We start from the raw sequence: 27,903 nt of genomic DNA, 5'->3' as shown, positions 1-27,903 counted from the left end.
TGTAGGAACGGAGTGAGGAGGGTCGGGATCCTGTGACTGTAACATAATGGAGAATGATTGGGCCACAACCGTACAGGACATGAGCCCCCTCCACCCCACAGGCCTCCGCTCATCTGGTTCGGGTTATTCAATGGGTCAAGAATGAGCGGAACGTGTGGGTCTCGGCTCGTGTGGTGTTGATGTTGGGGGAGGGGATCAGGAACGGTCAAACTATTATTAAAGCTGATGGCTGTAATAGGAGCCAGATGGAGGCGCCGGGGCCACGGATTATATTAAAGGGGAACTCTAGTACTTAACTTATCACCTACCTACAGGATGGGTCTGAGCATGGCAGAGTCCGCAGGGACCCACCACGAGCTTCTGACCACCGTACTAAGCTGTGGCCGGCATACCCCCTCCATGTATCTCTATGGAAGATACAGCATTTGGGGGGGGGGGGGTGAACCCCCACTATCACTTATTCTGTGAATAGGGGAGAAGTTAAGTACTGGAGCTCCCATTTAACATAATGGTCCTAGGTTCTTATGGGTAGAAGCTAGAATGGAGATGAGGGGGGCGATATCACAATCTGATGGGGGGGGGGGGGGGTCGGCGGGGGCGGTATTAGAATCTGATGGGGGGTGGGGGGCGGTATTAGAATCTGATGGGGAGAAATGGGGCGATATCACAATCTGTGATAGTAGTGCCCCCCCCTCCTTTATCAATCGGGGGGGGGGGGGGGGGAGAAGAGGGGGATGCTATCACAGACCCCCTCCCCATCAGAGTGTGGTTACAGTCCCCCTCCCCCATAGTTCACCCCCCCCCCCCCCTAATCTGATATTGGGAGGGGGATGGTATCACTATCAGATGGGGATGTTATCTCTTGTATTGTGGGGTGCCTAATAGACTATGGGGCTTGTTCCAGCCTCCGGGGGGCGCTGTATGTTACTCACTCGTCATGTTCGTCCCTTCTGTTTCTTGGACTCTAGAAAACACGACCATGAACCTGAGCAGCGTTGCGGAGCACAAAGCGCAGAGATATTACCAGGCCTGTCTGAACGAGTCCAAGATAGAGGATCTGGGAGCCAAACCTCTGCAGGAGCTGATAGAGAAGGTAGGGGGCGCTGTGCGGGGGGGCGGCCCCTCTGTACACCCTTCATATATTCATCTCATCTCCTCCTCTTCACAGCTCGGTGGCTGGAACATCACTGGTCCCTGGGATAAGGAGAACTTCCAGGAGACGCTGCAGACCGTCACCGCCTATTACCGCATCTCCCCGTTCTTCTCCGTGTTCGTCAGCGCAGACTCCAAAAACTCCAGCAGCAACATCATCCAGGTGAGGAGCGGCCGGCGCCTGAAGACCCCCCACATGTCTGAGGAGCGGCCGGCGCCTGAAGACCCCCCCACATGTCTGAGGAGCGGGCCGGCGCCTGAAGACCCCCCCCCCCATGTCTGAGGAGCGGCCGGCGCCTGAAGACCCCCATGTCTGAGGAGCGGCCGGCGCCTGAAGACCCCCATGTCTGAGGAGCGGCCGGCGCCTGAAGACCCCCATGTCTGAGGAGCGGCCGGCGCCTGAAGACCCCCATGTCTGAGGAGCGGCTGGCGCCTGAAGACCCCCATGTCTGAGGAGCGGCCGGCGCCTGAAGACCCCCATGTCTGAGGAGCGGCCGGCGCCTGAAGACCCCCCCCCCCCCCATGTCTGAGGAGCGGCCGGCGCCTGAAGATCCCCCCCCCCCCCCCATGTCTGAGGAGCGGCCGACGCCTGAAGATCCCCCCCCCCCCCCCATGTCTGAGGAGCGGCCGACGCCTGTAGACCCCCATGTCTGAGGAGCGGCCGGCGCCTGAAGACCCCCCCCCCCCCCCCCCCCCCCCCCCCATGTCTGAGGAGCGGCCGGCGCCTGTAGACCCCCATGTCTGAGGAGCGGCCGGTGCCTGAAGATCCCCCCCCCCCCCCCATGTCTGAGGAGCGGCCGGCGCCTGAAGACCCTTATGTCTGACCGATCTGCTGAGATTGTTGTGTTTTTTTTGTTTTTTTGTTTTTTTAATGGAAGATCTGCAACAAATACAGTAATGGCTAAAATGGATAAAATTAAAGATCCACGTACTACAGAGGACATGGAATCTCTATTCTGCTGTAACATCATGACCTATCCTTCAGTCACCTCCAGAGCTGCGCTCACTATTCTGCTTTTACATCATGTCTTATCCTCGAGAGCTGCACTCACTATTCTGCAGTTACATTATGTCGTATCCTCCAGAGCTGCACTCACTCTTCTGCTGTTACATGTAGTAACGGCAGTTGCTAAATTGAAATTTTCTGCTTGGAATCCATGGGCACCCACCTGTCAGAAGCACAATCCATACGGCTCAGGAGAGATCCTATGGTTCTCTGTTTATTGGGCACTGCATGTGATTTACTTTTTGTTTTTTATATTTAATACATTGTGCTGCATCGTGGAGGATGTAGTGTTTTCACAAAGTGCGGTAGTTGAGTATCTTCTCAGCATATGTCAGGTCCCACAACTGACCAGAAACCAGTAGAATTGTGCAGCAGCAGCAGCTTTGGATGTGACTGGAGGAAAAGACCTGAGGTAAGAGCAGAGTCTAGTGAGTGCAGCTCTGGATGTAACTGGAGGATAAGACATGATGTAACAGCAGAATAGTGAGTGCAGCTCTGGAGGAGAAGACATGAAACAGAATAGTGAGTACAGCTCTGGAGGGGACTGGAGTACAGAAGAATAGTGAGTACAGCTCTGGAGGGGACTGGAGTACAGAAGAATAGTGAGTACAGCTCTGGAGGGGACTGGAGTACAGAAGAATAGTGAGTACAGCTCTGGAGGGGACTGGAGTACAGAAGAATAGTGAGTGCAGCTCTGGAGTACAGCAGAAGTAAAGCAGAGTATTCCGCAAAGATATACCCTATAAAATGTTGGGGGGCGTTGGCACGGCTTGGCATTCATTTGGGGTGGAGGCACAGCATATTTATGGAGCTTTATTTGCTTCTCCCCAGATAGACCAGTCCGGCCTGGGGCTGCCATCCAGAGAATATTACCTGAATAAAACTGCCAACGAGAAGGTGAGCGCCGCCGTCTGTTCCGCTGTCCTTGCTTCCAGCACTCAAAGGGGTTAATCTTTCTACGTCATCCACCCTTCAGGTCCTTACTGGGTACCTCAACTTCATGGTGCAGCTGGGTGTCCTGCTGGGGGGAGAGCCGAACAACACGCGGGCCCAGATGGAGGAGATCCTGGACTTCGAGACCGCCCTGGCCAATATCACCATCCCCCAGGAGAAGAGGCGAGACGAGGAGCTCATCTACCACAAGGTCACAGCCGGCGATCTCAAGGTACCGGACCACCCTAAAAGGGACCGGAGGGTCACATCTGAGAGGTCTAGTGTCGGTCCGGACCTGGTGAACTGGGCACATCTGGTGATCACTTTCAGTGTGCCTACTGCTGCTGCAAAACTACAACACCCAGCATGCCCGGACAGCCAACGGCTGTCCGGGCATGCTGGGAGTTGTAGTTTTGCAACAGATGGAGGCACCGTGGAAGAGTAAAACACTGTTGGATCATGTCCTGAGCTCTCTGCTGCATAGCCCTGGGCTAGGAGATCAGAGCTGTCAATCACATCACATAGCCCCGCCCACATTTACCTGCTTGCCTTGCAAACATTAGAGTACGCCCCATTGACTCCTCCCATACTGTACGTATATAGGGATCGGTCATGGCGTCTTGTATTTGTAAAATAACTAATGGCGGTCTCTTCAAACCCCCCCCCTTTCCGCAGGATCTGGTGCCGGTGGTCGACTGGATCCCCTTCCTCCGAATGGTTTTCCATCCGGTAGAGATCAACGAGACTGAACCGGTGGTGGTTTACGCCAAGGAATATCTGATGGACGTCTCCAACCTCATTAAGCGCACAGAGAAGAGGTAGAGAGAGAACCGGCGTCATGTGATCACCATTGACGACAACCAATATGGCCGCCAGTGCCACACGTGTCTCTGATGACGAGGCTTATAAGAAAAAGCTTAGTGAGAACCGCTGTGGCGGCCATATTGGTTGTCGCCCAAAATCAGAGGTCATTGAAATTATGGCAGATGAGGTCCCCCGACCTAGTGTTTCCGGGGCTCGGGGGGTCATATCAGGAGTCGTCGACTTATACTTTTCTTTACAGGATACTTAATAACTACATGATGTGGAACTTGGTGCGGAAGACGAGCCTGCTGCTGGATCAGCGCTTTCAGGACGCCGAAGAGAAGTTCATAGAAGTCATGTACGGGACCAAGAAGGTGAGAACCAGACCCCAAAACACCAATAACATTCAGAGCTGCGCTCCCAATTCTGCTGGTTTATCGCCGTCAGGTTACTGTACTTCACCCTTTGTAACAGTTTTTTTTTTTTTTTTACTTACAATGGCTCTGTGTTCCCATTGGCAACCCGACAACACAATCACTGGGTGCCGATGGGTTGTCATGGCAGTCAGTGGCCTTCTAAAGGCCCCCAGGTCAGCTTTACAGCCGTGCCGGAGTTAATATGCTGACAAGCGTAATAGAATACAATCAAGTGTGCATATAAATAATGGGGCCCCATAGCAAAAATCATAATTTGGTTCCATATTAAATAGATCTCCCACTCAGCAGGTAGGTATTTAGTAGAGATGAGCGAACTTACAGTAAATTCGATTCGTCACGAACTTCTCGGCTCGGCAGTTGATGACTTTTCCTGCATAAATTCAGCTTTCAGGTGCTCCCGTTGGCTGGAAAAGGTGGATACAGTTCTAGGAGACTCTTTCCTAGGAATGTATCCACCTTTTCCAGCCACCGGAGCACCTGAAAGCTGAAGTAATTTATGCAGGATAAGTCATCAACTGCCGAGCCGATAAGTTCGTGACGAATCGAATTTACTGTAAGTTCGCTCATCTCTAGTATTTAGGTATTTAGTTCCCCCCTCTCCCCCAATTATGCAGGCAGTTCTCCCCCAGTAGGCAGATAATACTCTTATCCCCTTTCCTCCCCGCAGGACAGCAGCCGGGCTCCCTCTTCCTCCACTCACATGACTAGTGATGTCACCCCCGGCGCCAGGGCAGAGGTCGGGCTCTGCTCTCAGTGTAAGCCGTAGCCAAAAGCAGGGTTTCCCAACCAGGGTGCCTCTAGCTGTTGCAAAACTACAACTCCCAGCCAAAGGCTGTCCGGGCATGCTGGGAGTTGTAGTTTTGCAACAGCTGGAGGTACTTTGGTTGGGAAACACTGGCCGGCCTGAAGTGATCCGTGGCCTACACCATAGTGGCGCTCACTGGCCTAGGGATCTGGGACAAGTGTCTGGCTGCCCTAACCACCAATAAAAGAGAATGCATTAACCTCTCTTGCATAACAATTTGGCATCACAAACCCAAACTATAAAAATCTGTCATGTTAAAAAAGGCAACAAACAGAAATGATGGCAATCAAAAAGCCTGAACAGGCACCTATAAAAAAAAACGTACCTACAAGTTTTTTTTATATTTTTATATTTATTTTTTACGCCCACAGATCAGTTAAGAAAGACAGATATTGGACGTGGTGACTTTAGAGACTCTAAACTATGAATGTGGTGTCTCTGTAATCCTACTGAACGAGAGAATAAAATTATAATGATGTTTTTACCCCGTCCCACTGCCCCCTCCCAAAACAAAATAATGAAACACGGCCCGACTAGGCTTGGTCACTATGGAGTAGTGTAGTGAAATATAACTTATACCCTATACAAAGGATAGAGGGTAAGTTATAGATTGAGGGGGGTCCCACTGCTGGGTCCCCCCCCCCGCGATCTCCTGAACTGGCCTCCGGCAATCTGCTGGAAGGGGGCGGGCCAACCCCCCGCACGGAGCGGCGGCCAAAATGTCCCCTCCACGTTTCCCATAGAGATACATGGTGGGAGCGTGTCGGCTGCAGCTTCCAGCAGACTGCTAGGGCACCGTTATGGAGATTGCGGGGGTCCCAGCAGTCGGACCCCCCCCCCACAATCTATAACTTATTTCCTACATTTCACTACACTATTCCTTTAAAGGGGTACTCCGACAGAAAACACTTGATGGATTTTTTTTTTTTTTTTAAACTGGTGCCAGAAAAACAGATTTGTAAATTCTAGTAAAAACGTTTACTCTAACAGTACTTATTAGCAGCTGTATGCTATAGAGCAGTGGTCTTCAACCTGCGGACCTCCAGATGTTGCAAAACTAAAACTCCCGGCATGCCCGGACAGCCGCTGGGAGTTGTAGTTTTGCAACATCTGGAGGTCCGCAGGTTGAAGACCACTGCTATAGAGGAAATGATCTTCTTGAATTTTTTGTCTTGTCCACAGTGCTCTCTGCTGACACCTGATGCCCTCATCAGGAACAGTTCAGAGCAAGAGAAAATCTCCATAGCAAACCTCTCCTGCTCTGGACAGTTCCTGACACGGACAGAGGTGTCAGCAGAGAGCACTGTGGACAAGACAAGAAATAAATTAAGCAAAAGAATTTCCTCTGTAGCATACAGCTGCTAAAATGTACTGTAAGGATTAAGATTTTTTTAATAGAAGTCATTTACAAATCTGTTTAACTTTCTGGCACAAGTTCATTAAAAAAATAATTTCCAGAGTACCCCTTTAAGCACTGGCATTCTGAATTAGGATAAGGGGGGGGGGATTTATCAAAACCTGTGCCGAGGAAAAGGTCGCCCATATCAACCAATCAGCTTGCTTTCATATTTTAACAAGGCGTATGCAAAACGAAAGGCGATCTGATCGGTTGCTATGGGCAACTCTTCCTCTGCTCGTTTTTTGCTAAATCTCCCACTCTGTCCTGCCTGGTGTAAACTCCACATTACCCAGAAGGCATTGCATGGCGTTAGGGACTAGAGTTGAGCGAACTTACAGTACATTGGCTCGTAGCGAACCTCGCAGCTCAGCTGTTGATTACTTTAGTCTGCATGAATTAATTCAGCTTTCCAAGGGCTCCAGTTGCCTGGAAAAGGTGGATACGGAGACCTAAGACTGTCATCCCGGACTTTTCCTGGCAATCAGAGGCCTTGGAAAGCTGAACTAATTTATGAAGACTAAAGTAATCAACAGCCGAGCTGCGCGGTTCGCTACGAGCCAATGTACTGTAAGTTTGCTGAACTTAGTGACGGCTGGGCTGTAGGTGGTGAACGATGCAGGGTTGCAGAATTGAGTGCAGCTTTGGGTGTGACTGGAGTATAAGCTCGGCTGGATCGGGACGCCGTGCGGTTATCTGTGCAGGAAACGGTCCACCCTGATGTAACGCAGGGACAGGAAGCTGCGCGGCAGCGTCTTCAGCCCCCGGTCACTGTGGATGCGTCACAGCTGCAGCTTCTGTTCATTATCACCAGGTTTTACTGTCAGGAAACGTCCACCCATTCTGGCGCTAATCACAGGCTCCTCCCAAGTGATGAGGTCATAGCGGTCACCTCGAAACCTTCTTCTTTATACTCCTCGCCAGCTGGGGCTGTGATTGATTTTATTTTTTTCTCGCCTCTTTCTCAGACCTGCACCCCGCGCTGGAAGTTCTGCATCGCTGACACCGATAACAACCTCGGCTTCGCTCTCGGCGCCATGTTTGTCAAGTCCACGTTCGCCAACAGCAGCAAAGTCAGGGTATGTTTGGGGTGGGGAGGGACTACGTTACTACCGCGCTGACAATGAAATGAGAATATTCCTCCGCCCCTTCACTTGCAGCATTTTATGGCTGCTCATGGATGTAGGACAGTGTTTCCCAACCAGAGTGCCTCCAGCTGTTGCGGAACTACAACTCCCAGCATGCCCGGACAGCCAAAGGCTGTCTGGGCATCTTGGGAGTAGTAGTTTTGCAACAGCTGGAGGCACCCTGGTTGGGGAGACGCTGTCTCAGAGGCTCAGCTCCCCCATTCTTTACATTACAGCACTGCTTGATTTGTTACCATTGTATCAAGATTGTATTAAGATTATAAAATGCTGATACATTGTAACGAGGCACCAGCTGTGAGAACTATTAGACCGGGGGCAATTATATCTATATCAGCGTTTCCCAACCAGGGTGCCTCCAGCTGTTGCAAAACTACAACTCAGCATGCCCGGACGGCCATTGGCTGTCCGGGCATGCTGGGAGTTGTAGTTTTGCAACAGCTGGAGGCACCCTGGTTGGGAAACTCCGGGTTAGGGCCTGTTCACACTTTGGTGGGCTGAGGGACCCAATCAGAGAAGAGAAGGCATCATCAGTTCAGGGAGAGGACGAGCAGCCGGTCCCTGCTGGGGCTTCAGGAGACTGGGAAAGCTGGGTGGCTTGCAGTATGCATGCCACCCAGCTTTCCCAGTCTCCTGAAGAGCTCCAATATGGCTGCTAAATCAGAAAAATATTCTCTTCAGCAGACTGGAAAAAAGTACTCAGGTTTTTAGGTTTTTTTCAGGTCTAGATTTATCCCGTTTTTTAAATCAGCAGTAAAGTGATCTCTGTGCAGTCATTTTAAAGGGGTACTCTGGTGGAAAACTTTTATTTTATTTTTTTTATCAACTGGTGCCAGAAAGTTGAACAGATTAATAAATTACTTCTATTAAAAAATCTTAATCCTTCCAGTACTTATTAGCTGCTGAATACTACAGAGGAAATTATTTTCTTTTTGGAAATCGGAGCTCTCTGCTGACATCTCTGTCCATTTTAGGAACTGTCCAGAGCAGCATATGTTTTCTATGGGGATTTTCTCCTACTCTGGACAGTTCTTAAAATGGACAGAGATGTCAGCAGAGAGCTCTCTGATCCGAAAAGAATTTCCTCTGTAGCATACAGCTGCTAATAAGTACTGGAAGGATTAAGATTTTTTAATAGAAGTAATTTACAAATCCGTTTAACTTTCTGGCACCAGGTGATTAAAAAAATAATTTCCACCGGAGTACCCCTTTAAAGCTATTATGGTGCGATAAGTGACAACTGTAGTAACGTTACCGCTGTGCCGCAGGCCGTGCAGATGATAAAGGGGATAAGGAAGGCGTTCGAAGAGAGTCTGGAGACGCTGAGCTGGATGGACGAAGAAACCCGCAAAGCGGCCAAACAGAAGGTGAGGAGATGGTGCTGAAATGGCTGATAACAGGGAGCAATAGCTTACTGCAGTGGTGTCCAAACTGTGGCCCTCCAGATGTTGTAAAAGTACAACACAAGCCCAGACGGCCAACGGCAACACAGTATGGAGACCACTGGTTTACTGGATGCCTCTGTATGGGATGGCGCTCAGCTGAAAGGTCATGACCTTTGACCCTTTGCTCCCAGGCTGAAGCCATCTACGATATGATTGGGTACCCCAACTTCATCATGGACCCCAAGGAGCTGGACAAAGTCTTCAATGATGTGAGTGTATTATGTGGGGGGTGAAGCCTGCAGTGCGGTGGTCTTAGGTCTGGTGTTAACCCCCTCACTGCCGCCTTGTTTTGCAGTATGAAGTGATGTCTGACCTCTACTTTGAGAACGTCATGATGTTCTACAACTTCTCGGCGAGGGTGACGTCGGATCAGCTGCGCAAACCGCCCAACAAAGACCAGTGAGTGACTGCGCCCACCGTGGGGGGGTTGGGGGTGGAACATGGGAACGGAGAAGACGACCTTCCTGCTACCGCACTACAACTCCCAGCTGTCTTGCCAGACGAGGAGGTCACAGAAGTTGCAGTAGCTTTCTGATTGGTCGCTGGCTTCAGGCTAATGCTCTGACCACAGTATTATAGAATACTAATTATGATGTTCTCTATATTCCAGGTGGAGTATGACGCCCCCTACAGTCAATGCCTATTATTCTCCAACCAAGAATGAGATCGTGTTTCCCGCGGGAATCCTCCAACCTCCGTTCTACACCAGCTCCTCGCCCACGTAAGACACGTCTGCCGATTTGTTCTATTCACCCTCCTGCAACCTTCACCAAGGTTAATGTCTGGATTAACCCTCTCATTACTGCAGGGCCTTAAACTTTGGCGGGATTGGCGTAGTGATGGGCCATGAGCTGACCCACGCGTTCGATGACCAAGGTGCGAGTCTTCAGCTCAGTGGTTGGTTCCTTGTAGCCTCTGGCTCCTATGTAACCACTTGGTGTTTTCCTGCTCAGGCCGAGAGTATGACAAGGACGGAAACCTGCGGCCCTGGTGGAAGAACTCTTCGGTGGAGGCCTTTAAGAAACAGACGGAGTGCATCACCGAGCAGTACAGCAGCTATAAGGTCAACGGAGAAGCTGTAAACGGGAAACACACCCTAGGGGAGAACATTGCTGACAATGGAGGACTCAAAGCCGCCTATAGGGTAAGGTCATCTGCCCCCCTTTAATTTCCCCTATATGACCTTTAATTTCAGACAACATCCACCAGGGGCACTGTTTGGAGTTTCCTGTGTTGGGAAATCAATATGGCAGCAGTCAGGCCTCCAATGGGTTCAGCACAGACCCCCTTGGAGGCCTGACGGGAAATGAATATGGAAGCAGTCAGGCCTCCAAGGGGGTCTGTGCCGAATCCATTGGAGGCCTGACTGCTGCCATATTGATTTCCCAACACAGGAAATGCAGAACAGTGCCCCCTGGTGGATGTTGTGGCCATAACTGGGTTTCCCAGGGGCAGCAAAATTCTGTAAAATATTAAAGGGGTACTCAGCCCCTAGACCTCCAAAGGATAGGGATAAGATGTCAGATCGCCAGGGTCCCGCTGCTGGGGACCCCCCACAATATAGCAAGCAGCACTCGCCTGTAACTGCTTCCGGAATCGCTGGAGGTTCTCTGGCTAATTTCGCCACGAGGACGGAAGATCGTGACGTCAAGGCTCCGCCCCCTCAATGCAAGTCTATGGGAGGGGGCGTGAAGCCCCCTCCCATAGACTTGCATTGAGGGGGCGGAGTCGTGACGTCACGATCTTCCGTGGTCAGGAGGCATTAGCCAGAGAACCTCCAGCGCCTCCTGAAGCAGTTACAGGTGGGTGCTGTGTGCTATATTGCGGGGGTCCCCAGCGGCGGGACCCCGGCGATCTGAGATCTTATCCCCCATCCTTTTGGATAGGGGATAAGATGTCTAGGGGCGGAGTACCCCTTTAAGAGTTAACCTGTAGAATAAGCACAGCAGTCTATAATCTCTACTAGTGGAAGGTTTTCAGTTATTATAGGGACGGCTCCATACATAAGAGCCCCCAATGTACAGAGGGATATTTTCAGTCATGTGCCATTGGCTGTCCGGGCATGCTGGGAGTTGTAGTTTTGAAACCTCTTGTGGTCCAGAGTAGTGTTTCCCAGTGATGTGTCCTCGACATTGATCCTGCGCCGTGAGTTCAGCTATAGTCTCCAGTAGGCTGCAGCCTGTGTGTCCATTGTTCTCTGCCTCTAGCAGGATCCCGCTTGCTCTGGGAGTTCACCCTCTATCTGTTTTCCAGGCTTATCAGAACTGGGTGAAGGAGCAAGGGGAAGAGCAGGAGCTGCCGTCCTTAGGCCTCACCAATGATCAGCTCTTCTTTGTTGGCTTTGCTCAGGTAAGAGCCTCTGTACTGACTAATGGATGTTTCTATATGTTTGTACCGGGGGTGGGGGTGGGGGAAGTGCGGTGCCCCCCTATATTCCATAACCAGCCAGATACAACCCAAGCAGCAGCAGCCTGGTGTTACTATTTGGTCTTAATTTTGGCCATTGCCAGCCGCCTACCAAATTGGAGCTTAATTTTCTTATGAGTATTATTGATTTGGCTTCGGCCTGCAGATACCCAGCTCTTCCTGGTGCCAGCAGGTTTTGGGATAAGCGGGAGTTCCATTCTAAAGGCTAACGCCAAGCCCTGTCTGCTTTCACTAGTAAGACACAAATTAGTCAGAAAACACGTTTTACACATAAAAATCATTAAAATATCCACTACACACTTGTCATATGGAAAAGCTTTTTACATGTCAAGTTTTGATCGGTGGGGGTCGACGTTGTCAGACCTTCACCGATCAGGAGAACGAGCTGGAAGTCTGAGCTGCCGCGCGCTTCTCTCCCTACCTCTGTTTCACGTGTTTGACACACGAATAGAATTACATTGAGTTTCTCGATCATGTGACGCTGAGCGGGGAAAGAACACATTGAGAAGGTCTCCCAGCTCTTACTCCTGATCGGTGGGTGACTGACCACTCGGACCCCCACCAATCTAAACTTTTGACAGGTCAAAGGTTTTTCCAAATTACAGTTGTGTTTTTTTTATAAAGTGGTTAAATGGCCCCAAAAAATTCCAGAATTTATTATATATAAAAAAGTAAAAAAAAAAAAAAAAACTGTACTTGCGCTTCTGCCAGGGAAACCCCATGGAAGTCGGCACTTGCCAGCAAGGCAATGCTGTGTGATGGGAAATCTGCTTTATGCTATTTTATGCATTTTTATTATACAGTGGTCCCTCAACATACGATGGTAAACCGTTCCAAATGGACCATCGTTTGTTGAAACCATCGTATGTTGAAGGATCCGTGCAATGGAAAGTATAGGACAGTGGTCTTCAACCTGCGGACCTCCAGATGTTGCAAAACTACAACACCCAGCGGCTGTCCGGGCATGCTGGGAGTTGTAGTTTTGCAACATCTGGAGGTCCGCAGGTTTAAGACCACTGGTATTGGAGGTTATACTCGTGTCACCGCTGCCCTGGATGTCGCCTTCCATCGCTGTCGCCGCGTCCCCGGGGTGTCCCAGCCGTTCCGGCAAGGCCTCTGCTTCCCCGGCATCCTCGCTCTCTGTCGACGACATTACGTCACTACGCACGCCGCTCCTATTGGATGATGGGACGGTGTGCGAAGCGACATGGAGGGGGGGGGGAGATACAAGGTGATTTTAGCCCTGAAGCTGCAGAATGATGCGTTCTGCGGTATGATTAATGTTTGCGTGTCTTGTTGCAGGTCTGGTGCTCTGTGCGGACGCAGGAGAGCTCACACGAAGGGATAATCACCGACCCGCACAGCCCGTCCCGCTATCGCGTCATCGGCTCCATATCCAATTCCAGAGAATTCTCTGAACACTTCCAGTGTCCAGAGGGGGCGCCAATGAACCCGACAAAGAAATGTGAAGTGTGGTGACCTAACGGGTGGTTAGGGAGGGGGGGGTTCACTATGAAACCACTGACAGGAGATTGGGGGGGGGTTCACTCCCAGTACTGGGGGATTGTTTACAGTAATGGCCGACCTGAGACGTTTCTTAAAGCTGTAGCAACACCTTTTCCACTTTTCCTGACTGTCGGATAATTCCGTGCACTAATCTGTAGACGACTATGCACCTTTTTTTATTACACGTCTGTTCTGCACTGAGCTGGTGAAGTCGCCGGCCCCCGGCCTCCTGCTTTAAAGGGGTACTCCGGTGGAAATTACTTTTTTTTTTTTTAAATCATCTGGTGGCAGAAAGTTAAATAGATTTGTAAATGTACTTGTATTAAAAAATCTTAATCCTTCCAGTACTTATTAGCTGCTGAATACTACAGAGGAAATTATTTTCTTTTTGGAACACAGTGCTCTCTGCTGACATCTCTGTCCATTTTAAGAACTGTCCAGAGTAGGAGAAAATCTCCATAGCAAACATATGCTGCTCTGGACAGTTCCTAAAATGTCCAGAGGTGTCAGCAGAGAGCACTGTGCTCGTGATGTCAGCAGAGAGCTCTGTGTTCCAAAAAGAAAACCATTTCCTCTGTAGTATTCAGCAGCTAATAAGTACTGGAAGGATTACGATTTTTTTAATAGAAGTCATTTACAAATCTAATCCTTCCAGTACTTATTAGCTGCTGAATACTACAGAGGAAATTATTTTCTTTTTGGAACACAGAGCTCTCCTGCTGACATCACGAGCACAGTGCTCTCTGCTGACATCTCTGTCCATTTTAGGAACTGTTCAGAGCAGCATATGTTTGCTATGGGGATTTTATCCTACTCTGGACAGTTCTTAAAATGGACAGAGGTGTCAGCAGAGAGCTCTGTGTTCCAAAAAGAAAATAATTTACTCTGTAGTATTAAGCAGCTAATAAGTACTGGAAGGATTAAGATTTTTTTATAGAAGTAATTTACAAATCTGTTTAACTTTCTGGCACCAGTTGATTTAAAGTGTTCACCGGCGTACCCCTTTTTAAGGACCTCATTGCAGGTGTATTGGGGGGGGTATAACGCAACGTAAGATCCTCTTAAAATGCGCTCCGGCAGACGGGTGGCATTGTGACCGCGCCACTTTTTGTGTAGCCTTTAGTTCTCTTGGGACTTCCACTAGGAGTGATGGTGTCATGTAGGAGGGGCAGGCTGCGTTCTTAAAGTGACAGGACGGCGGGAGTTGCGCTGCTGCTAAGTTTCGGATTACAGCGCTATAGCCATAAGTGCGTCCCTGTCCGTGTATATATTCGTTCCTCTGTGTGTGTATATATGTGTGTGACATTATTTTGTACATATTTATATGGACTGCGGCCGGGCGTTCTAGATCGTCGGGTGCGCCGGTTATCACGTGCCTGTTCCTGACTCCGTCGGGTCCTTGCTCTTCGCCGCGGCTCGGACGCCGTCTGAAATTTTTTGCCTGTTAATTTCATTTTTGTATAGAAATATTTGTATAGAAATTTTCACCTGGTGCCTAATAATAAACAACATTCTGCTTTGTATCTTCGCTTCCTGGGTCCGATCACTGACACTTTTTAGGATTTTTTTATTATTTTTTCAATCTGTGAACCTCCAGCTGTTGCAAAACTACAACTCCCAGCATGCCCGGACAGCCTTCGGCTGTCCGGGCATGCTGGGAGATGTAGTTTTTCAATAGCTGTAACACACTTCTGTAGAGAATCCTCCTGATACATTGTAACAAACATCATAATGAAATTAACAGTCAATGCTGCGATGTAGAGGGAGGGGTGGGGGGGGTGTAGAGGATCGGGGGGGGGGGTCACATGACAGTACCCAGCAGGCAGTGCGGCTGGCTGGTTGCGCAGGCAGGGGCCCCGGACATCTGCTCCTGATTCTACACTGGAATGTGGGGGCAGGAAGGAAGCGGAATCCTTGAATACAGATGGGAGCAGCAGCGCCACCTACACCTGCTCCATGGTACTGCAGCCTCGGTCTATAAATCACTGACATAAACCGGCGAACCGTCAGATGTACCCAGAAGGGAACAACATGGGAGAACGAGCGGAAATCTAAAGCAAATGAGGTCACTAGAAAGAAATCGCCAACAATTCTACACTAATCTCAAGAGCTGCACTCACTATTCTGCTGTTACATCAGGTCTTATCCTCCAGAGCTGCACTCACTATTCTGCTGTTACATCATGTCTTATCCTCCGTTCACCTCCAGAGCTGCACTCACTAATCTGCTGTTACATCATGTCTTATCCTTTGGTCACCTCCAGAGCTGCACTCACTATTCTGCTGTTACATCAGGTCTTATCCTCCAGAGCTGCACTCACTATTCTGCTGTTACATCAGGTCTTATCCTCCAGAGCTGCACTCACTATTCTGCTGTTACATCAGGTCTTATCCTCCAGAGCTGCACTCACTATTCTGCTGTTACATCAGGTCTTATCCTCCAGTCACATCCAGAGCTGCACTCACTAATCTGCTGTTACATTATATCTTATCCTTTGGTCACCTCCAGAGCTGTACTCACTATTCTGCTGTTACATCATGACTTATCCTCCAGTCACATCAAGATCTGCACTCACTATTCTGCTGTTACATTATATCTTCTCCTCCATTCACCTCCAGAGTTGCACTCACTATTCTGCTATTACATCATATGTCTTATCCTCCAGAGATGCACTCACTATTCTGCTGTTAAATCATGTCTTATCCTCCAGTCACTGCTAGAGCTGCACTCACTATTCTGCTGTTACATGATGTCCTGTCCTGTCGCCTCCAGAGCTGCACTTGATATTCGGCTAATACATCATATCTTATACTACAAGGCTACAATTAGAGATGAGTGAATTTACAGTAAATTTGATTCGTCACGAACTTCCCGGCTCGGCAGTTGATGACTTTTCCTGCATAAATTAGTTCAGCTTTCCGGTGGCTGGAATAGGTGGATACAGTCCTAGGAGAGAGTCTCTTAGGACTGTATCCACCTTTTCCAGCCCCCTCCGGAGCACCTGAAAGCTGAACTAATTTACACAGGATAAGTCATCAACTGCCGAGCCGGGAAGTTCGTGACGAATCGAATTTACTGTAAATTCGCTCATTTCTAGCTGCAATCGCTATTCTGCTGTTACATAAGGTCTTATTCTCCAGTCATCTACAGAGTTGTACTCACTATTCTGCTGATATAATGTCTTATCCTCTAGAGCTGCACTTGCTATTCTATTACATCATGTCTTCTACAGTCACCTCGAGCTGCACTCACTATTCTGCTGTCACATTGTCTTATTTGCCAGAGCTGCACTCACTGTTGTGCTGTAATATCATCTTATCCTCCAGAGCTGTACTTGCTATTACATCATGTCTTATTCTACAGTTGCCTTAATTAAGAGCTGCACTCGCTATTCTGCTGTCACATTATGTCTTACTAATAATCTGTTCCCATCCGGTATTTACACCTCACTGCTTCCGGATACAGAACTGTCCTGCTGTGCCGCCCTCTGGGAGTCGCTCCTGCTGTAGGAATCTGTGGTTTTCGGATGTAGTTTTTATGTCCAGCACAAGTGGAGGAGGGCGGAGCTAAGGAGATTATTCCGGAAGAAGTTCATTACCCAGGATTCCAAAACCGGCGTCTTTTTCTTCCATAAATAGCGCCTCCCTTGTCCTCAGGTTATGTGTGATATTACAATTATGTTCTATTCACAATGGAATGAAGCTGCAATACCACCTACAGACTGAAGGCAGGGTGGTGCTGGGCATGAAAAATAGTGCTGAGTTTTTTCTTATTCTACATAGAGAAATATAAATTCTAGATCTGTGCATGAGGGGGTGGGGCTTATTAAAGACACTCCTACTGCGACAACTCTGTTACCTGAAGGAGTGACTGAGAGGACAGGGACTAAAGTGTATCCAATGATGGTATCCTGAAGGATAGGATTAGATACACTGCTATTCGGGTGGATTAGATAAAGTTTAGCAGATAGTACAATGAAAGATTATCAGTGTTTCCCAACCAAGGTGCCTCCAGCTGTGGCAAAACTACAAATCTCAGCATGCTCGGACAGCCAACAGCCAACTTTATCTAATACATCCGAATAGCAGTGTATCTAATCCTATCCTTCAGGATACGCTGCCATCCAGATGGTACCATGAAGGATAGGATTAGATACGCTGCCATCCAGATGGTATCCTGAAGGATAGGATTAGATACGCTGGAATCCTGAAGGATAGGATTAGGTATGCTGGTATCATGAAGGATAGGATTAGATACGCTGGAATCCTGATGGATAGGATTAGATATGCTGCCATCCAGCTGGTATCATGAAGGATAGGATTAGATACGCTGCCATCCAGATGGTATCCTGAAGGATAGGATTAGATACGCTGGTATCATGAAGGATAGGATTAGATACGCTGGAATCCTGAAGGATAGGATTAGATATGCTGCCATCCAGCTGGTATCATGAAGGATAGGATTAGATACGCTGCCATCCAGATGGTATCCTGAAGGATAGGATTAGATACGCTGGTATCCTGAAGGATAGGATTAGATGTGCTGGTATCCTGAAGGATAGGATTAGATACGCTGGTATCCTCAAGGATAGGATTAGATATGCTGCCATCCAGCTGGTATCCTGAAGGATAGGATTAGATACGCTGGTATCCTCAAGGATAGGATTAGATATGCTGCCATCCAGCTGGTATCATGAAGGATAGGATTAGATACGCTGGTATCCTGAAGGATAGGATTAGATACGCTGGTATCCTGAAGGATAGGATTAGATACGCTGGTATCCTCAAGGATAGGATTAGATATGCTGCCATCCAGCTGGTATCCTGAAGGATAGGATTAGATACGCTGGTATCATGAAGGATAGGATTAGATACGCTGGTATCATGAAGGATAGGATTAGATACGCTGTTTCCTGAAGGATAGAATTAGATACGCTGGTATCATGAAGGATAGGATTAGATACGCTGGTATCATGAAGGATAGGATTAGATACGCTGGTATCCTGAAGGATAGGATTAGATATGCTGCCATCCATCCAGCTGGTATCCTGAAGGATAGGATTAGATACACTGGTATCCTGAAGGATAGAATTAGATACGCTGGTATCATGAAGGATAGGATTAGATACGCTGGTATCATGAAGGATAGGATTAGATACGCTGGTATCATGAAGGATAGGATTAGATACGCTGTTTCCTGAAGGATAGAATTAGATATGCTGGTATCATGAAGGATAGGATTAGATACGCTGGTATCATGAAGGATAGGATTAGATATGCTGGTATCCTGAAGGATAGGATTAGATACGCTGGTATCCTGAAGTATAGGATTAGATATGCTGCCATCCATCCAGCTGGTATCCTGAAGGATAGGATTAGATACACTGGTATCCTGAAGGATAGAATTAGATACGCTGGTATCATGAAGGATAGGATTAGATACGCTGGTATCATGAAGGATAGGATTAGATACGCTGTTTCCTGAAGGATAGAATTAGATATGCTGGTATCATGAAGGATAGGATTAGATACGCTGGTATCATGAAGGATAGGATTAGATACGCTGGTATCATGAAGGATAGGATTAGATACGCTGTTTCCTGAAGGATAGGATTAGATACGCTGGTATCCTGAAGGATAGGATTAGATACGCTGGTATCCTGAAGGATAGGATTAGATATGCTGCCATCCAGCTGGTATCCTGAAGGATAGGATTAGATACGCTGGTATCATGAAGGATAGGATTAGATACGCTGGTATCATGAAGGATAGGATTAGATACGCTGTTTCCTAAAGGATAGAATTAGATACGCTGGTATCATGAAGGATAGGATTAGATACGCTGGTATCATGAAGGATAGGATTAGATACGCTGGTATCCTGAAGGATAGGATTAGATACGCTGGTATCCTGAAGGATAGGATTAGATATGCTGCCATCCATCCAGCTGGTATCCTGAAGGATAGGATTAGATACACTGGTATCCTGAAGGATAGAATTAGATACGCTGGTATCATGAAGGATAGGATTAGATACGCTGGTATCATGAAGGATAGGATTAGATACGCTGGTATCCTGAAGGATAGGATTAGATGTGCTGGTATCCTGAAGGATAGGATTAGATACGCTGGTATCCTCAAGGATAGGATTAGATATGCTGCCATCCAGCTGGTGTCCTGAAGGATAGGATTAGATACGCTGATATCATGAAGGATAGGATTAGATACGCTGGTATCATGAAGGATAGGATTAGATACGCTGTTTCCTGAAGGATAGAATTAGATACGCTGGTATCATGAAGGATAGGATTAGATACGCTGGTATCATGAAGGATAGGATTAGATACGCTGGTATCCTGAAGGATAGGATTAGATATGCTGCCATCCATCCAGCTGGTATCCTGAAGGATAGGATTAGATACACTGGTATCCTGAAGGATAGAATTAGATACGCTGGTATCATGAAGGATAGGATTAGATACGCTGGTATCATGAAGGATAGGATTAGATACGCTGATATCATGAAGGATAGGATTAGATACGCTGTTTCCTGAAGGATAGAATTAGATATGCTGGTATCATGAAGGATAGGATTAGATACGCTGGTATGATGAAGGATAGGATTAGATATGCTGGTATCCTGAAGGATAGGATTAGATACGCTGGTATCCTGAAGTATAGGATTAGATATGCTGCCATCCATCCAGCTGGTATCCTGAAGGATAGGATTAGATACACTGGTATCCTGAAGGATAGAATTAGATACGCTGGTATCATGAAGGATAGGATTAGATACGCTGGTATCATGAAGGATAGGATTAGATACGCTGTTTCCTGAAGGATAGAATTAGATATGCTGGTATCATGAAGGATAGGATTAGATACGCTGGTATCATGAAGGATAGGATTAGATACGCTGGTATCATGAAGGATAGGATTAGATACGCTGTTTCCTGAAGGATAGGATTAGATACGCTGGTATCCTGAAGGATAGGATTAGATACGCTGGTATCCTGAAGGATAGGATTAGATATGCTGCCATCCAGCTGGTATCCTGAAGGATAGGATTAGATACGCTGCCATCCAGATGGTATCCTGAAGGATAGGATTAGATACGCTGGAATCCTGAAGGATAGGATTAGGTATGCTGGTATCATGAAGGATAGGATTAGATACGCTGGAATCCTGAAGGATAGGATTAGATATGCTGCCATCCAGCTGGTATCATGAAGGATAGGATTAGATACGCTGCCATCCAGATGGTATCCTGAAGGATAGGATTAGATACGCTGGTATCCTGAAGGATAGGATTAGATGTGCTGGTATCCTGAAGGATAGGATTAGATACGCTGGTATCCTCAAGGATAGGATTAGATATGCTGCCATCCAGCTGGTATCCTGAAGGATAGGATTAGATACGCTGGTATCATGAAGGATAGGATTAGATACGCTGGTATCATGAAGGATAGGATTAGATACGCTGTTTCCTGAAGGATAGAATTAGATACGCTGGTATCATGAAGGATAGGATTAGATACGCTGGTATCATGAAGGATAGGATTAGATACGCTGGTATCCTGAAGGATAGGATTAGATATGCTGCCATCCATCCAGCTGGTATCCTGAAGGATAGGATTAGATACACTGGTATCCTGAAGGATAGAATTAGATACGCTGGTATCATGAAGGATAGGATTAGATACGCTGGTATCATGAAGGATAGGATTAGATACGCTGGTATCATGAAGGATAGGATTAGATACGCTGTTTCCTGAAGGATAGAATTAGATATGCTGGTATCATGAAGGATAGGATTAGATACGCTGGTATCATGAAGGATAGGATTAGATATGCTGGTATCCTGAAGGATAGGATTAGATACGCTGGTATCCTGAAGTATAGGATTAGATATGCTGCCATCCATCCAGCTGGTATCCTGAAGGATAGGATTAGATACACTGGTATCCTGAAGGATAGAATTAGATACGCTGGTATCATGAAGGATAGGATTAGATACGCTGGTATCATGAAGGATAGGATTAGATACGCTGTTTCCTGAAGGATAGAATTAGATATGCTGGTATCATGAAGGATAGGATTAGATACGCTGGTATCATGAAGGATAGGATTAGATACGCTGGTATCATGAAGGATAGGATTAGATACGCTGTTTCCTGAAGGATAGGATTAGATACGCTGGTATCCTGAAGGATAGGATTAGATACGCTGGTATCCTGAAGGATAGGATTAGATATGCTGCCATCCAGCTGGTATCCTGAAGGATAGGATTAGATACGCTGGTATCATGAAGGATAGGATTAGATACGCTGGTATCATGAAGGATAGGATTAGATACGCTGTTTCCTAAAGGATAGAATTAGATACGCTGGTATCATGAAGGATAGGATTAGATACGCTGGTATCATGAAGGATAGGATTAGATACGCTGGTATCCTGAAGGATAGGATTAGATACGCTGGTATCCTGAAGGATAGGATTAGATATGCTGCCATCCATCCAGCTGGTATCCTGAAGGATAGGATTAGATACACTGGTATCCTGAAGGATAGAATTAGATACGCTGGTATCATGAAGGATAGGATTAGATACGCTGGTATCATGAAGGATAGGATTAGATACGCTGGTATCATGAAGGATAGGATTAGATACGCTGTTTCCTGAAGGATAGAATTAGATATGCTGGTATCATGAAGGATAGGATTAGATACGCTGGTATCATGAAGGATAGGATTAGATATGCTGGTATCCTGAAGGATAGGATTAGATACGCTGGTATCCTGAAGGATAGGATTAGATACGCTGGTATCATGAAGGATAGGATTAGATACGCTGGTATCATGAAGGATAGGATTAGATACGCTGTTTCCTGAAGGATAGAATTAGATATGCTGGTATCATGAAGGATAGGATTAGATATGCTGGTAACCTGAAGGATAGGATTAGATACACTGGTATCATGAATGATAGGATTAGATATGCTGGTATCCTGAAGGATAGAATTAGATACGCTGTTATCCTGAAGGATAGGATTAGATACGCTGCCATCCAGATGGTATCCTGAAGGATAGGATTAGATACGCTGGTATCCTGAAGGATAGGATTAGATATGCTGCCATCCAGATGGTACCATGAAGGATAGGATTAGATACACTGCTATACAGATTATATCATGAAGGATAGGATTAGATACACTGCTCTGCAGATTGTATCACATTGAACTAGCCAAAGTTTAGCAGACAGTACCATGAGGGATTAGATACAGAACTCGGTAGACCATATCACACAGGATCAGATTAGATACAGAAGACAAAGCCACAGGATTACATAGAAATCTCTGCAAACTGTATCACACTTAGGATTAGATACAAGAGATAAGATTAGATACACATTGCCGAAAACATGAGACAGTCTATTTCAATGCTGTATGTAGGTGCATCACACCGGATTAGATACAGTGTAACAGACATGAGACAGTCTGCTGAATTACTGTACCTGGGGGTAGCACAGATTAGATACAGTCTGTATCATAGGATTAGATACAGAACTCGGCAGACCATATCACGCAGGATCAGATTAGATAAACTCAGAAGACAAAGTCACGGGATAGAATTACATAGAAATTTCTGAAAACTATCGCACATAGGATTAGATACAAGAGACAAGATTAGATACACAGTGCAGGAAACCTATGATACACCTACATACAGCAATGAAGCCGACTGTATCACACCGGATTAGATACAGTGTAGCAGACATGAGTCAGTCTGCTGAATTACTGTACCTGGGGGTACCACACAGATTATGATTAGATACAGTCTGTATCATAGGATTAGATACAGCATCAATGTGTTTTTTTTTATTTATTTTTTATTGGTGATGTCAGGATGCTTCAATCGTGTCGTCATCACCAGTAGCTCCTCCCTTCCCGGTCGGGGGCGGGACTCGGTTGCCTTGGTTACACCTTTGCTCTCACATTCGGACGGTTTTATTTCCGTTGTGTTGTGCCGACTTGTGCCGCAAGGTGGAGACATACAGCAATTAACCCGCAGGAGCCGAGCGCTTCCGAATATAACCGAAGTCCCTCGTGTGGCCCCGCCCCTTCCAATCCGTGCATCTTTTCTGAGACTCCGCCCAATGCGCTGTGTGTACAGATCGCGCTCGCGTCTCTCCGATGATTTCCGAAGTTGTGTTATTGATCTTGCTCCGCCCTTAACCACGCCCACCCTCGTCGCTGATTGGCTGACCATCACGGCAAGCAGACAATTTCTACCTGCTACAAGCAAACTCGAGCGTTTCCGAAGATTGACGAGCCTTCTTCGGGGACTCCGCCCCTTTCCCGAGCGCACCCGACCGATGCCGGAGATTGCCGAGTGTCCGTCCTGCCGGACTGCTGGAGGCGGACGCAGCGCCATGTTGGATGCTCCGGTCTCTGAGTGAGGAAAATCACCGGTATCTCCCGCATTCCTCAGACCGACAGCGGCTCCCGTGTCCTCCCGGCCGCGCTCCCATGAGGGTCCGCCCCTGAGCCCGGTCCGGCCATGAGTTTACCGCACAAGCCGGCCCTGAAATCCGCCGCACCCACCGGAGCCGGGACCGGGGTGCTGGGGCCTTCCGCCACCGTGCCCGCTGCTGTGCCCAGCTCCGCCGTGCCTGCTCCTCCCCCTCCGGCCTCCGTAGCCGCTTCACATCCCGGGATCCGGGCCCTGCAACCGCCGCCTGCTGCAACGTATCCTTCACCGGTACCGGAGACCGTGCACACGGGGAGCGTTACCGGAGACCGTGCACACGGGGAGCGTTACCGGAGACCGTGCACACTGGGAGCGTTACCGGAGACCGGGCACACAGGGAGCGTTACCGGAGACCGGGCACACTGGGAGCGTTACCGGAGACCGGGCACACTGGGAGCGTTACCGGAGACCGTGCACACGGGGAGCGTTACCGGAGACCGGGCACACAGGGAGCGTTACCGGAGACCGGGCACACAGGGAGCGTTACCGGAGACCGGGCACACGGGGAGCGTTACCGGAGACCGGGCACACTGGGAGCGTTACCGGAGACCGGGCACACTGGGAGCGTTACCGGAGACCGGGCACACGGGGAGCGTTACCGGAGACCGTGCACACGGGGAGCGTTACCGGAGACCGTGCACACGGGGAGCGTTACCGGAGACCGGGCACACTGGGAGCGTTACCGGAGACCGTGCACACTGGGAGCGTTACCGGAGACCGTGCACACTGGGAGCGTTACCGGAGACCGTGCACACTGGGAGCGTTACCGGAGACCGGGCACACTGGGAGCGTTACCGGAGACCGGGCACACTGGGAGCGTTACCGGAGACCGGGCACACTGGGAGCGTTACCGGAGACCGGGCACACTGGGAGCGTTACCGGAGACCGGGCACACTGGGAGCGTTACCGGAGACCGGGCACACTGGGAGCGTTACCGGAGACCGTGCACACGGGGAGCGTTACCGGAGACCGGGCACACGGGGAGTGTTACCGGAGACCGTGCACACGGGGAGCGTTACCGGAGACCGTGCACACTGGGAGCGTTACCGGGCACACTGGGAGCGTTACCGGAGACCGGGCACACTGGGAGCGTTACCGGAGACCGGGCACACTGGGAGCGTTACCGGAGACCGGGCACACTGGGAGCGTTACCGGAGACCGTGCACACAGGGAGCGTTACCGGAGACCGGGCACACTGGGAGCGTTACCGGAGACCGGGCACACTGGGAGCGTTACCGGAGACCGGGCACACTGGGAGCGTTACCGGAGACCGGGCACACTGGGAGCGTTACCGGAGACCGGGCACACTGGGAGCGTTACCGGAGACCGGGCACACTGGGAGCGTTACCGGAGACCGGGCACACTGGGAGCGTTACCGGAGACCGTGCACACTGGGAGCGTTACCGGAGACCGTGCACACGGGGAGCGTTACCGGAGACCGTGCACACGGGGAGCGTTACCGGAGACCGTGCACACGGGGAGCGTTACCGGAGACCGTGCACACTGGGAGCGTTACCGGGCACACTGGGAGCGTTACCGGAGACCGGGCACACTGGGAGCGTTACCGGAGACCGGGCACACTGGGAGCGTTACCGGAGACCGGGCACACTGGGAGCGTTACCGGAGACCGTGCACACAGGGAGCGTTACCGGAGACCGGGCACACTGGGAGCGTTACCGGAGACCGGGCACACTGGGAGCGTTACCGGAGACCGGGCACACTGGGAGCGTTACCGGAGACCGGGCACACTGGGAGCGTTACCGGAGACCGTGCACACAGGGAGCGTTACCGGAGACCGGGCACACTGGGAGCGTTACCGGAGACCGGGCACACGGGGAGCGTTACCGGAGACCGTGCACACGGGGAGCGTTACCGGAGACCGGGCACACTGGGAGCGTTACCGGAGACCGGGCACACTGGGAGCGTTACCGGAGACCGTGCACACGGGGAGCGTTACCGGAGACCGTGCACACGGGGAGCGTTACCGGAGACCGGGCACACTGGGAGCGTTACCGGAGACCGGGCACACGGGGAGGGTTACCGGAGACCGTGCACACGGGGAGCGTTACCGGAGACCGTGCACACTGGGAGCGTTACCGGAGACCGGGCACACAGGGAGCGTTACCGGAGACCGGGCACACAGGGAGCGTTACCGGAGACCGGGCACACTGGGAGCGTTACCGGAGACCGGGCACACTGGGAGCGTTACCGGAGACCGGGCACACTGGGAGCGTTACCGGAGACCGGGCACACGGGGAGCGTTACCGGAGACCGGGCACACTGGGCGCGTTACCGGAGACCGTGCACACGGGGAGCGTTACCGGAGACCGTGCACACGGGGAGCGTTACCGGAGACCGTGCACACGGGGAGCGTTACCGGAGACCGTGCACACGGGGAGCGTTACCGGAGACCGGGCACACTGGGAGCGTTACCGGAGACCGTGCACACGGGGAGCGTTACCGGAGACCGGGCACACGGGGAGCGTTACCGGAGACCGGGCACACGGGGAGCGTTACCGGAGACCGGGCACACGGGGAGCGTTACCGGAGACCGGGCACACGGGGAGCGTTACCGGAGACCGGGCACACTGGGAGCGTTACCGGAGACCGGGCACACTGGGAGCGTTACCGGAGACCGGGCACACTGGGAGCGTTACCGGAGACCGGGCACACTGGGAGCGTTACCGGAGACCGGGCACACTGGGAGCGTTACCGGAGACCGGGCACACTGGGAGCGTTACCGGAGACCGGGCACACTGGGAGCGTTACCGGAGACCGGGCACACTGGGAGCGTTACCGGAGACCGGGCACACTGGGAGCGTTACCGGAGACCGGGCACACGGGGAGCGTTACCGGAGACCGGGCACACTGGGAGCGTTACCGGAGACCGGGCACACTGGGAGCGTTACCGGAGACCGGGCACACTGGGAGCGTTACAGGAGACCGGGCACACTGGGAGCGTTACAGGAGACCGGGCACACTGGGAGCGTTACCGGAGACCGGGCACACTGGGAGCGTTACCGGAGACCGGGCACACTGGGAGCGTTACCGGAGACCGGGCACACTGGGAGCGTTACCGGAGACCGGGCACACTGGGAGCGTTACCGGAGACCGGGCACACTGGGAGCGTTACCGGAGACCGGGCACACTGGGAGCGTTACCGGAGACCGGGCACACTGGGAGCGTTACCGGAGACCGGGCACACTGGGAGCGTTACCGGAGACCGGGCACACTGGGAGCGTTACCGGAGACCGGGCACACTGGGAGCGTTACCGGAGACCGGGCACACTGGGAGCGTTACCGGAGACCGGGCACACTGGGAGCGTTACCGGAGACCGGGCACACGGGGAGCGTTACCGGAGACCGTGCACACGGGGAGCGTTACCGGAGACCGGGCACACTATACAGGACACTATAGACATTATAGATATGTACAGGGCACTATAGACGTTATATACACAGGACACTATATACACAGGACACTATGGACACTATATACACTGGACACTATATACACAGGACACTATATACACAGGACACTATGGACACTATATACACAGGACACTATATACACAGGACATTATACGCGCAGGACACTATAGACGTTATATACGCGCAGGACACTATATACACAGGACACTATATACACAGGACACTATATACACAGGACACTATGGACACTATATACACAGGACACTATATACACAGGACACTATATACACAGGACACTATATACACAGGACATTATACGCGCAGGACACTATAGACGTTATATACGCGCAGGACACTATATACACAGGACACTATATACACAGGACACTATATACACAGGACACTATATATACAGGACACTATATACACAGGACATTATACGCGCAGGACACTATAGACGTTATATACGCGCAGGACACTATATACACAGGACACTAGACGTTATATACGCACAGGACACTATAGACGTTATATACGCACAGGACACTATATACACAGGACACTATAGACGTTATATGCGCACAGGACACTATAGACGTTATATACGCACAGGACACTATAGACGTTATATACGCACAGGACACTATAGACGTTATATACGCACAGGACACTATAGACGTTATATACGCACAGGACACTATAGACGTTATATACGCACAGGACACTATAGACGTTATATACGCACAGGACACTATAGACGTTATATACGCACAGGACACTATATACACAGGACACTATAGACGTTATATACGCACAGGACACTATATACACAGGACACTATAGACGTTTTATACGCACAGGACACTATATACACAGGACACTATAGAC

The 27,903-nt window shown here is 49.7% G+C and overlaps 2 protein-coding genes across 6 annotated transcripts in view; both read left to right on the top strand.

Annotated features, from left to right (window-relative positions):
* The window catches only part of ECE1 (endothelin converting enzyme 1), a 60,218-nt gene extending 46,852 nt beyond the window's left edge, over positions 1 to 13,366 (top strand). The window contains 15 exon segments of the mRNA XM_056543186.1: positions 969 to 1,093; positions 1,169 to 1,315; positions 2,990 to 3,055; positions 3,135 to 3,323; positions 3,767 to 3,909; positions 4,155 to 4,269; positions 7,502 to 7,612; positions 8,947 to 9,045; positions 9,255 to 9,332; positions 9,419 to 9,522; positions 9,734 to 9,844; positions 9,932 to 9,999; positions 10,077 to 10,267; positions 11,377 to 11,472; positions 12,853 to 13,366. Of these exon segments, the coding sequence (XP_056399161.1) occupies positions 969 to 1,093; positions 1,169 to 1,315; positions 2,990 to 3,055; positions 3,135 to 3,323; positions 3,767 to 3,909; positions 4,155 to 4,269; positions 7,502 to 7,612; positions 8,947 to 9,045; positions 9,255 to 9,332; positions 9,419 to 9,522; positions 9,734 to 9,844; positions 9,932 to 9,999; positions 10,077 to 10,267; positions 11,377 to 11,472; positions 12,853 to 13,029 (1,820 nt within the window). The 3' untranslated portion in view covers positions 13,030 to 13,366.
* A 10,026-nt stretch (positions 13,367 to 23,392) lies between these two features.
* EIF4G3 (eukaryotic translation initiation factor 4 gamma 3) overlaps positions 23,393 to 27,903 on the top strand; it is a 74,500-nt gene continuing 69,989 nt past the window's right edge. For 4 of the 5 annotated variants that reach the window (XM_056543573.1, XM_056543572.1, XM_056543574.1 and 1 more), the window contains exon 1: positions 23,394 to 23,801. In XM_056543573.1, the coding sequence (XP_056399548.1) occupies positions 23,614 to 23,801 (188 nt within the window). In that variant the 5' untranslated portion in view covers positions 23,394 to 23,613. Of the gene's footprint in view, positions 23,802 to 27,903 lie in introns of all 5 variants that reach the window. The other variant, XM_056543571.1, reaches the window with a different exon arrangement.

The sequence above is a fragment of the Hyla sarda genome, chromosome 10 (genome assembly GCF_029499605.1).
Source record: "Hyla sarda isolate aHylSar1 chromosome 10, aHylSar1.hap1, whole genome shotgun sequence".
NCBI lineage: Eukaryota > Metazoa > Chordata > Amphibia > Anura > Hylidae > Hyla > Hyla sarda.
The sequence above is the reverse complement of the archived record's forward strand: the minus strand, read 5'-3'. Positions and strand labels throughout refer to the sequence as shown.